The sequence below is a fragment of the Colletes gigas genome, unplaced genomic scaffold, assembly GCF_013123115.1.
Source record: "Colletes gigas isolate AHSC1104 unplaced genomic scaffold, ASM1312311v1 Colletes_gigas_Sc00003, whole genome shotgun sequence".
In the NCBI taxonomy this organism is placed as follows: domain Eukaryota; kingdom Metazoa; phylum Arthropoda; class Insecta; order Hymenoptera; family Colletidae; genus Colletes; species Colletes gigas.
The window spans coordinates 8,875,982-8,888,165 of NW_025106632.1; the positions used below are offsets into that span (position 1 = coordinate 8,875,982).

At 42.7% G+C, this 12,184-nt stretch overlaps 1 protein-coding gene across 1 annotated transcript; it reads right to left on the minus strand.

Annotated features, from left to right (window-relative positions):
• Window positions 1-3,549: 3,549 nt before the first annotated feature.
• LOC122404756 lies at window positions 3,550-10,084 on the minus strand. Its single transcript, XM_043408979.1, has 5 exons — window positions 9,988-10,084; window positions 8,931-9,072; window positions 7,694-7,917; window positions 6,252-6,444; window positions 3,550-3,592 (listed from the first exon to the last, which is right to left on the minus strand). The coding sequence occupies exons 1-5, from the start codon at window positions 10,082-10,084 to the stop codon at window positions 3,550-3,552; spliced, it is 699 nt and encodes a 232-aa protein (XP_043264914.1).
• Between the last annotated feature and the right edge of the window lie 2,100 nt (window positions 10,085-12,184).

The window sequence follows — 12,184 nt, forward strand, 5'->3', positions numbered from 1 at the left end:
CACGACGGTGATCCTATTTTTGCTTATTTCTTACTCGAGATAATGCATCGTTGCCCCCTTCCGTGTCTTCGGTATTTTGTCGCGGATAATCCGATCCGGTGTGACGCGCGCGACGTTAAGTGCTGTTCGCAAACACTTTGCCAAATGAAATATGCTTCTGGCACGATCGCGTTGCCGATACCGTTCTCAGGCTCGACGGCTTCAAACCTCAGTCTTACGAGTCGATGTGATAAAATTTTACGACAACCGGGGGGAGAATTTCAGTTCCGTCGCGCGTACGCGTCGTTCACACGAGTTCGATGCGTTTCGTCCATTAAGCGGGAGATAACAGCGAATATAAAGGCATATCTAACGAGAAAACCGCCGCGGTTCGTTGACACTCGTCGCGATGCAAACGTCATCCGTTGATTCCGAATCGGTGAACAAGAAACATCGCTTACGGAATCAAAATACGTCTCTGCGAGATTCTTCGACGCTTCGAAGGGTTACAACCACGTTGAACGTTTCAAAATATCAGTGAAAGACGAAATAATTTCCATAAATCGGTAGATAGAAGTCTCCTTGTCAGCTCGTTTTTTTTTTAAATTACTTACGTGTAACAAAAATGGAAATAATTTGCAAAGGAATCTTTTGGAAAATCATTCGAGACACGTTTGACTATCGCTAAGCGTTACGCTAGAAAGTATCTTGGAGCTAGTTTCTGAGCTAGACTCTAAATAAAATAACGTTCAAATTAATGGAAGACTAGTACAGGTATTAGTAAATAAATATACTATTATGAATAATAAACATGTCGGTTACGAGTCGAATATGTTCATAGTATCCTAATGTTCGATGCAATTTACTGTATCGTTCGGAACGTGATCCTCTAATTATATCTAGATTCGATGAGCACAAAATGTTAGTTTTCTCTATCGAGGGATCAGAAAAAGGACATTCCGTGTGCACCGGTCGCATAATTACTCCCTTAATACGTTGTAACGCACGGAAGTCGAACGTAAATCGTTTCACGGTTCGTAGAGGATCGAACTTGTTTAACAGTACAACCGTGGACACACACGGAAAAAAGGAGCACGAACGAAAGAGAGAAACGTCTTGTTAGTGGCTCGTGGATGAACCAGTTAGACAAGCTGAAGATATTTATCTGAGATATTTGATCGTTCGACGATCGTTCCGAGGATGGGTTATCTACCTTCGAATCGGGCCCGTGTGTTTGGGGGAGTGATTGATTCTCGTCGGGCGCGACGAATGCGGTGGTCAAGCGGTCGAGTCGGATCCAAAGTTGTTCCCGACGAGCACCTGGTTAGAACCGACTGCTTAGTTCTCAGGCTAGACTTAATGGAATACGTTATTGTTTGTCATGGTTCCAGCCGGCATGACTAAGGTCGATCAACGTCGTTCGTCGTATGATCGAAGACGTCCAAGAAAAGAAAACAGTTCCCTCCGGCGATACGTTATCGATTGGAAAACAATTCAAACTCCTCGGGTAACGAATTATTTTATTTGAAAGGCGTCTATCAATCTTGCAACGCTACGTCATCGAGTATTTACTACCGTTCTAGATTAGAAGATAATCCGAATGACGCAAATCCATCCCACAGTTTCTTCGTACGTTTGTATTTCATTTTTATATACACGTCGTTGAATTCGTGAAATAAAATTTACATCCTTCGTGTGCCCTGTTTCTTACACCGTTCGTACATATTATTATGTATACAATGGTAAATAAAACGTCTAGACGGGAATGCAGTTTGCCGTAGACACAATTATTTTCGTCGCGTTCGATGCACACACCTACGGCTTCGATGGGCTCTTGGCCACCGTTGTATTTACTTTTCGTCCGTCACGAGTGCACTTACGTTAGGAACGAGGCGTCCTGCTCGCCCAAAAGCGTTCGACTCTTCGATTCTGTCTCTGTTTCGCGTCCCAGGGATGACTAATTACGTGGAAACACCGTAGCACCTGGTTCCAGTCCCCCGTGCAAACGGGCGGACGAGATTCGAACAGCGGACGCGACCCACGTGTTAGTCATGCCGTTCGAAACAAAAGATCTCGACGACTTGTTTGCTCGAAACTGTCCCTCGTCGAGCTTCATCATCCAGTCGATGACTCTTGAAACCACTGGGTGTATCCCACGTTTCCTGGGATCCATTCCCGACCGCGCATCCATCATCCTGAATAAACATAAGAATGCTCGATTAAAGTCGAGACAACTGGTTGAAACAATCCGCGGGACGCGAGTCAGAGAAACAAGAGTTCGGAGAAGAGACGGTATATAATCGTACCAGTAGTGAACAGTTCTTAGAAAAAAATCATAAGAATTAAAGGAAAGCATACTTGAAATACACTTGGTAAATTGGGATATCGAATTATAGCGCTGAACAAAAGTATTGGCGAAGGTTGTGTTTTATAATTCAATTATATATGCGCAGACGCTTCCCTCGCTCGCCAGTAGAGGGCTACGTTATCTCACAAGTACTCGATCGACATGAATATCTCTATTATAGATTAAAACTTATGTTCACCGAGATTCTAGCAGACTCTGAAACGATAGAAGTTTCAAATTATTAATAGAATAGAAATTTAAGATTCTTTGGAACTTAAGGATGAATAGGACAAATAAAGAGGTCCTGGGCGTAGATTCGCCCTCGATAGTAGTTATTCTTGGGAAAAAATTGCCCCCTAGTGGTGCTGGTTTCCTAGCTTAACGAAGAAGATTATTCTCTCAGAAAAGAAAGATGATTAATGTTGTTTTGATATTATTAAATTAATGGCGATGGATAATATTATTGGCATCTGCTGTTGCAAATAATCCCGTGGCACTACTGGTTGCCAGGACTTGAAAGCTGTCCGGCATTATCTTTAACAAAAATCTCTTCAATACGGACTCGTTTGGCCTGTCGACGGCAGTTATCTCCTGCACGGTCGGCTTCTATTTATATTTTACGTTCGTTAGTCGATCAGGGGCATACGATTAAGGCGGAAAGTATCCGTGTGCGCGTACGAACGAGCGCTCGAGCCGATTTAGATTCCGCTTTGAATCGTTCAGTCTGTCGCGCGTGCACGCTGCGATTTCTCTCTACGCATCGAGTCAACAGTGCACGACCGATAAGACTTTTTGGCTTTAACCGGCACTTTTCGATAAAACGTATCAGCCGAATGCGTTATGAATGGGCAATATCTAGGGGATTATCAAGCTTGAACGTCACTGTACGACACGTTACTCCGTAAATCATGAATCGTGGTTCTTTTGGTGCCCGTTAATTTCCAAATGGCTTCCTAGTTGCTTGGAATCAGAGTCGGACAACATTTTGTTATCGAAATAGATACTATTCATTTAGATCTGGATAGACTTCATCCAGACTTTTGCAATTCACTGCTTCGAATCGACGAGGTTATTTTCAAAATTATCTACAATTACTACAGTATTTTTGAAACCTGTATACAAAATTGAAAAAAGATACTTACCTGACTCGTTCGTCCCGACAGTGGGAGGTGACAAGATACTCAATGAACATCGATTTAGACGAACCACGAACAATATTCGCATTACTCTACACTTCCAGCAGTGTACGGATTCGTCTTCAAGAACCTGAAAGATCAACGAAATGTTGTAATATAGCCGTTCTACAGGCGAAACTTCAAACGTTAATTATGTACTTGCTAACGAAGCCTCAATCAACAAATTGAAAAGTTTCAAATCGTTCTGGAAAAATTATTTTCGGACGCGGGGATCAATTAAAATCACTTTTGGTGAATAGACATACCCCCGAAATCCTACGCAGTTTCGAGAAAAAAATTCGAGTAGGTGGACCAATTTTTCGACAAAATTAAAAAATTTCAAATCGTTCTGGAAAAATTATATTCGGTTGCAGGGGTCAATTACAATCACTTTTCGTGAATAGACATGCCCTCGAAATCTTAACCATTTTCGAGAAAAAAATTCGAGTAGGTGGACCAATTTTTCGACAAAATTAAAAAATTTCAAATCGTTCCGAAAAAATTATTTTCGGTTGCGGGGTTAAAATACAATCATTTTTGGTGAATAGACGTACCCCCGAAATCCTACGCAGTTTCGAGAAAAAAATTCATTATCGCCCTCGTTGAGGATCACTGATCCAACTTGATATCGCCTAAAAAATATACAATTACGGGCAATGTTACGATTTTATTTTAACGGATAAATAAATAATGGTCCCCGGTCCGTCAGCGATTGCCCTTGCATCGGGCTTTTTCTTATCCGGTTCGGTCTCGTTGTTCGTTTTCCGCTCTGTGGCCGATTTCACCGGTTCCGTCGTCTGGCCGGTTTGTCGCGGCGCGCTAAAAGCCGCACACAACTGGCCCCTTATCAGGCCTGCTCTTTCAGGGAATCCGTTGGAGCAGATAGCGGGGTCCCGATGGCCCACCATGGGTCTACCCTCTAATCTTCGGCCCCCGGAACGGTTAAGTGGGTTTTCGAGTTCGGGAATGTCCCGGTCACCAGTCAGCCACTCGCGCACACCTTTTCGTGGTCCGTGTCGCTTCCCTCCCTTCTTCTTTATCTCGCCTTCGAGCGTGTATTTTGAGTGTCACGTCCAGGCGGGAGGGGAGACGCGTTCCTTTCCTGATTTCTTCGTGTTTCACACGGTCTCCGGGGCCTTAATGTGGGCGCGTTTCTATCTGTCGCGTGTAATGACGTTGCCTTGTCACAAGGATAACGCCAGCCGTGGGGCGAATCGCTGGTGTACCTCTCCTTTATCGTCGTCGTACGGTCGCTCGGAGCGCAAGTAAAATGGAGGTGAATTAGGATAAGGGACAATCGTGATAAGCGGCGGCGTACGGTTTCAGTAAACGCATTCCCTCTTACACTCGCTGTTTATCGCGAGATATTTTTGGACCCCGTCGAGCGCATCGGAAACATTATAGATTCCTGAATTTTCAGCTCTTCGACGCTAGGAGACGTCGCGAAGATAGCCGTCGGGGTTCTCGGTGAATAAAACTCGATTTACGAACGTGTCTGCTGCAACGAACGTCACGATGCATTGCATAGGTGTTTCTTCAGGTCGTCAATAATTGCATTAAGGACACTGAGACATCTGTTCTTAAGTGGACTCTCGATATCAACTGAATTATTTTACTTAACGTTGATTTTTACCAAATTGGTAAATGGAAATCAACATTCCTTGAAAACATTTAAATAATTATGAACTAATGGAGAATTATACAAATTTTCACTGCGTACGCGTGCAACTGTTCTACAGGCGGAATTTTAAAGGTTAATAACTTTTCAACGAAGCATCGATCAACAAATTGGTATTCTTGATTTTCGTCTTATTTCGGCCTCAAGAACCTTCCATTAAATTTTTTTTTAAGAAAAATGCACTTTTACACAAATAGTCCCAACTCGCATCGCTTTTTTAAATGTTCAATTTGCGATCATTTAAAGAACCCATTAATATAATTCCGGTCGTCGATGACTCGATCGACTATCGACGACCACCAAGAGACAATCGCGATTTGTAACCTTGCGAACGTTGTTGATTGTTCACGGGTCGTCGAGTTAATATTAGCTCAAGGTTTTTCTCATTGCCTAAAGGACATCGTGGCGAAAACACGTCGTCTGATAAGGGTATTGCGCGACGGAACGTTCTGGCACGCGCGTCCCTCTATTTCACCATAGGAACGAATCGGAACTTTTGCTTCGATCGTGAATTTAAAACGCCGTGTCGCGCGAATCGATTCACCGAACCTCCCCAGGGCGTACCATGCCAGCGAGCAATGCCAAACAATTACAATTACGAACTTACGTATCAGTGTCGCTTTCTTAGCAAAGAGTCACAACAAAAAGGGAGATACATTCTTGGCAGCGCGTCAAGTGAAACGCGGTGAAAAATCTAAGAACGTTTCGTCGATCGAGGGTACGGGCGGAACGTTGACGCGCGACAAGGAGGAGGATAAACAAACAAAACGAACGATTAAAAATTGGTTGTTTATAAACGCTCGGAAACCCACGGCGGGAAAAACATTTCTGGCAGTACGTCAAAAAACACGCGTTCGGAACCTTCTTGGGCGCGGACGCGTTGTCGTCGTAAAACGGACGTTTTATCGTAGCATCTTGCCAGGGTTGTTTTTTTCACGACGCGGCGCGCAAAAGCGAAACGGCAAGAAGTCGTTACACGGGATCCCGACACCTTTCTTGCGAGAGGCGGACGCACGATCATCGCCAATGAGGAAACTTTACGGTAGACGTGATAATAAAAATTTTCGCAGACCTTGTAATAACGTAGCAGGCTGCTAGGACCGATATCAGGGCAGCGATCGCCAAGACCAGAGCGGCGACGTGGAGCGGCTTAACGCGATTCTGAAGAAGCTGATCGGATGATTCCCGACCTCCGGCGATCGCCCCTGGATCGGGCCGGATCGATCCCATTACGTCTCGATGCGATGATATCCCATTAAACGTGCCTTCGTACATAACAGAAATTTTTACATAAAATCCATCCTTCCAACAGTTTTCTGCCGGTCGATTCCAGTTTCTCTTAAACCGCCGGACAGTTATTGCTTGCGAATATATTTCCAATTAACCTCGGCGAATAATTTCAACATTAAAACGCTCGCTATCGCCGTCCGGTTGCGAAACCGGCCGTCACCGGCCGCCTCGTGTTCGCGGCAATTTTATTTCACGCGGGAATAATAACGTGTTTTTATTCACCGCGGAATTTTATGCAAAATGTAACGAGGTGCTGATTTAAAAAAAGAAATACATTTGATCGAAAGCGTTGACTCGACCTTGGAACAAAATGACGTAAAGGCCACCTAAATATCTCTTCCAGACCGCGACCAAACGAGAAATATTTGATATGTAATTTGAATGTTATCGAAACATCGATGCGTTGCAAAAAATATTTTCCCCCCGGAGTTTTCAAGATCGTTCGTTTTCTGAACTCTGACTCTAAAAATTAAAATCAAACGTACGATTGCTGTCTCTCGAGATTAGAAGAATGCGGTATCAGCGCGATGGTTGCTCGACCCGTACCGCGCGTCTCGTAAAACAAATTTTAAATACAAAATTTTTCGATCGCCGTGACTATCGCGTTCACCGAACCTCGCGCTAATGGACTTTTTTTTTATGGGATCACTTACAACAAGTCAACCGACAACGCTAGATTACATGAAAAACAACAATTACAGTTTGTACTGCTATTAATTCTTATCTTATCGTTCGTTTCGGACAATGGTATCAGCGTGGATGAGCACCATTTCGAACGTCTATTACAACTTTCCCCTAACGTTTCTTCGTATCGTTGAAAGCAACGAAGGTATCGAAGGTGGAATTTGAAGATTATTTGAAGGGGAAACCACTGTGACAGATTGAAAAAATCGAAATTTTCTTTCTCATCTCTTTTCAATCCTTGAAATTAAAAATTTTCAGAACTTGCAGTGAAAAATTACACGTCCGTCCTTTTCTAACAAATTTTTGGAGGCCTCTCACGCTGATTCCTATTATGGCTGTAATAATTAATATTTTTATACGAAATTTTTACAAGAAGTAGTTCAAGAAATGTACTTTCGAAAACATTAAACATTTATCAGAAAAAGTTTCATAGTTATGGGCAAAAAATTCTTGAATATTGGCTTTATTTTCAACCATCGCAGTGGTTCCCATCCTTAAATGAATTTGAACCGGTAAAATAGGTTCTGAAGGGCTGTTTACCATCATAGTCGACGGTAGGTTCCTCTAGATCGGTCCTGTCCTCGTCGTGGATCCACGTGGAGACATTCACGCGGTGATTGGCGTTACAGTAGTCGTGGCTGTCGCAACACTTCAATCTGGGCCAAGTCATATGGTTCCAGGGAGCTGACGATCGGTCCACGTTGTCGGTCGACTTCGACCTCGTGACCCAGGACTTTGTCTCGCACAACAATGGTGTGGCACCCCTGGACAACGGCAGCGCGCAACACGCCGATAAAATGTGCCCCGATAAATGCGTCGCTCGATAAAGTTCCGTGACCCCGGCGATAGCCGGGATTTAAATAACCGTTTCGCGCGATTTATGGCCGCGGGAGATTTCAATATTTCTCGCGCGTATCGAGCCACGCTGCGCCACGAAGCGATTGTTTCGCCGTCGATACAATAATATCGAAAGGGATCGGACCGAAACGGGGTCGATTCGATTTGTTTTCGCGACCGTCGTCGGTCTCTATCTCAAACGCGGAGTGTTTTCCTCTTTTCTTTTGCTTTTTTTTGAATTGATATTACGTTATCGCGCGACGATGTTCGAGGTATTTAAACGATCGTTTCGACACGGCTGGATGGAATTCGTGAAAACCGATTTCGGTGACGATTATCTCGTCAAGGTTGTCCGCTTGGCGTAGAGTGTTTGTGACTTTATAGACGGGACGTCAATCGTCGGATCCGGCAAATTAAATCGTTTTCGAGGCGCGGCAGCTCGTACCGTCGGAATTTATTGTCCGACAACGGGGGAAGGTTAAAGGTCGGAGACTTACTTTTCGCGGAGACAGTGTTTACCAGCGTCCCGTTCGTTTTGTTTCGCTCTGACTTCGTTCTTGCGGACGGAAGCAAACACGATTAGACACTGATTTTATTTTTCATAATCAATTTAAGAAACGATTCTTATTCGATAATACGGACCGCATTTACTCGAAACGTGTTCCTTTCATTGTTTCATACATTCATAACTTTAACTTTATATATATATTTATTAACAGAGTTTAACGACTGTAGGCGTATTAAACTACACTTGAAATGAGAATCTCTAGTAGAAAGGGTTCACAAGGATAAGAAACGCTATGCTAAATTATTAGAAGCTTAGATTATCATTGTTTTGAGTAAATAGTGCTTGTAACAAGCGGGTCATATGTTTGACATACCTGTTATAAAAGGTCAGAGAGGTAATTTATTACGAAGTGGATATTGTTATAATACGAACTCTGTACATCCTCTCGTAGTGGCGTTCTCCCCTAATTTCTGACCGCCAGTCAGAATCAGCTCCGTGTAACAGGAAAATTTCGTTTTGCACGTGTCCACCCCGGCTTTCTTGCAGGCCTTGCTGGTGCACACGCATCTCCTTCCTGCGAATATCAATGAATTTTCCTGGCATTTAGCGCGTACAGATTCGCGTGACACGCGCGCGATCATAATCCACTGGTTCTCAATACGTCGATCGCCACGACAGAACTTTTCACTGAGAAACATGGTAATTCCCAAGATGAAACGTTAAACATAAATTGGGTAATTATTCCAGCAATTGTAGAAGCAAGAGGCGTATTCAGTATGGCAACGTCGATGTTAAGCAATTTTCAAAACAAAGAATTATTTGATTGTTAAATCATTCTCTCGCGTTTAATTATTTTTCCAGGCAACACAGTACAATTTTTATTATTACTCAAAGTGCATATATCCCGCAGTCTATTGTTTTTCATTTTAACGCAGTTTCAACGTCCAATGGAGTTTACTTTGCAGTCTATTGTTTTGAATGAATAGTTTGATACCTTCTTCTTCAGTAATCCTCAAATGGATTATTGCTGCCGCTGCAGCCCTCCGAAGTTTAAAGTACTAATTGTTTAATATATGTAAATTATTATTTTCTAAATGCTTTAAAGAAAAGTTGATTTCCATTTACTAATTTGGTAAAAATCTACATTAAGTAAAATAATTCAATTATAATGATAATAAGGAATAGATGTTCCGCTATCGTTCGAAGTAATATCGCTATCCACGATAGTTTCTTTTTATTATCCGAAGAATCTCATACTGAGATTCAGACGTTGATGTTGCAAAAATTGGAAACTTCTGATCGAAGGTGTCGATTTCGAAAGGATTAAGAACCACTGGCGTAACCGATTCGTCTTGTTCGTTTCACGCCGCGTCGGTCGTTCCATTACGTGTGCAGATCGCGTGATATTGCGCGTGCCGTGTATATACGTCGCGTGGATTACGGCCGGGCGAAAAGTCGATACGTAAATGTCGTTTTGCGACCGACTTACCCTCGGCTCGTTCGATGCACGCCGATAGAAAAACCAGGACCATCAGTAGGAAATGTATGCAGATTGACGACTCGATGGCCGATCGATTGCAACGCATGCCGTCAGGTTTAACGGAAACGAGCACTCCTGGAATCACGAACCTCTCAATAAACGAAGAGGGTCGGTGCCTGCGGAATCACTTAGCGCGACGACGACTCAAGGGGAATTTCATTGATAAGCAAAGTCGACGGCGAAGCAGGTTCTCTCTGTTCTGCTATCCGCGCGAGAGCCACTCGAAACGCGTGCAGAAGACAGGAATATATATTATCATCTCGAATGCCGGGTCTGTACCGAATGTAACCAGCGATCGCGATTACGATAACACGATCAACGGCAAAGGATCCCGACACTTGACTGGTCTCGTTGTCGAAGGATTTATTCCGAATCCACGGATATGCGGATACCGATCGATCTCTTCGAAAGTAATATTCCCGCCGATCGATGACGTAGCGATAACGATAATCGTAGACGATAACAAAGAGTATAAAAGAAACGGTTGTTGGAATATTACGGAGAGCTCGGGGAGGATTCGTTGAACGAATTCCAAGGAGAAGTCGGTACGCGAGCCAATCGGAATCGAACACAGAATCACGGCGCCGAGTAGCGGCGACTGACAGCGCGAGACATCGCAAAAACACGACGTTGTTATCGGCGTAAAGGACTATTTGAAAATGTCTGAAGGAAGCTGCAAGAAGAAACTGTTACCCGCGTGGGCTCCTCTAATTTTAGTACCTCCCACTGGAAGAGAATCGCGTCCTTCTATTTCTCTTGCTTCTTTCACTCTCTCTCACACTCTGTCTCCTTCTCTCTCCCTCGGTTTCTCTTTCTTCGTTCTGCTCACAAATTTACTTCTATATCTATTTTAATTCCGTCATCGGTGACATTAGTTCGGTTCGCATAGCGCGACGCGTAATGGGCGCCCCTTCGAGGGGATTTCTTTTTCCGAGCCGATCGCCCTCTTTTCCAGCGTGTAATGGATCGGTAACGTGAACCGAAGAAGGGAATTTGTAACAACTTATCTTTTACGGGGTGGACTCGACGGTGTTGCTTAGAAGCATGGGAATCGTGTAACAGTAGATCTTGAAACCTTTTGCACGATCTGTAATTTATTTATTATCCATTTTTTATCTCTTTTATATGGTTCCTCGAAATTTTTCGTCCACAAGTCACCAGACGCCTTGACGTACGATTTAATGTAATTTTTCAAACATATACTATTTAATTTTGTTTAAATTCGTTCGTACAATGGTCACGAAACAGATTAGATTTACGAATTACCTTGTGAATGTAAAAATGTGTTGATTTTAATATATAAGACTCGACGATTACATTCAGAACTTGTGACGCGTCAGCGGTGTAAATTATAAAACGAAACACTTATTTATTCATTTCGTTGTAAAGTATTCTATGCCATGAATTTCACAAGCATGTTAACAAGTTTAAATTTTCATTTCAAATTAACGATGGAATTTGATCAAAAATTCTTTTTTAGTATTTTCTTCATCGATACCGTTCCAAACTTATTGCAATATCGTCCACGAGTCCTTCTTCTCGAACAATATTCCGTACTGCACATTTATTTTAATTTCATACGAGCGTTATAAAATTCACAGTAAACCAGTAGCTTAAGTCGAACATTTTTTTACAATACATTACCGTATCAGTTCTTTCGATTTATCGCACCCAATCGATTTCAGTGTATACTCTGTAACGTACTGCTTTTTATGGTACGTTTATCGATCCTATACACTTCGTTGAAGATACTGTTGCATTCGATTAACGTACTTGCACGTAAATGTTTCGTTTCAATTAATACATACCGGAGATCGAGCAGAATTTTATTCGAATAATGCGTACCAAACCAGAAAGCGTAAATATACGTATATCAACCAAAGTACATTGAAGTCGATTTATTTACCTCGTAGTAGTATAAACTTTATAGTTCCTTTAAAAACGATTGTTGACCCGTTAATAAATAACTATCGTTATAAATGTATATCGATTCTCCGCGAAGGAGTTCGTTTCGTGATTATACTTGAAACAGGAATGCACGCTGTAAACTACGTACTTATCAAAGGGACTAATTGCTTTTGTCCTCTCTGTCCTCCGTTTGTCGGTTTCCACAGTCGCTTTTTGCGTTTTCTCGCCGCGACTCGGT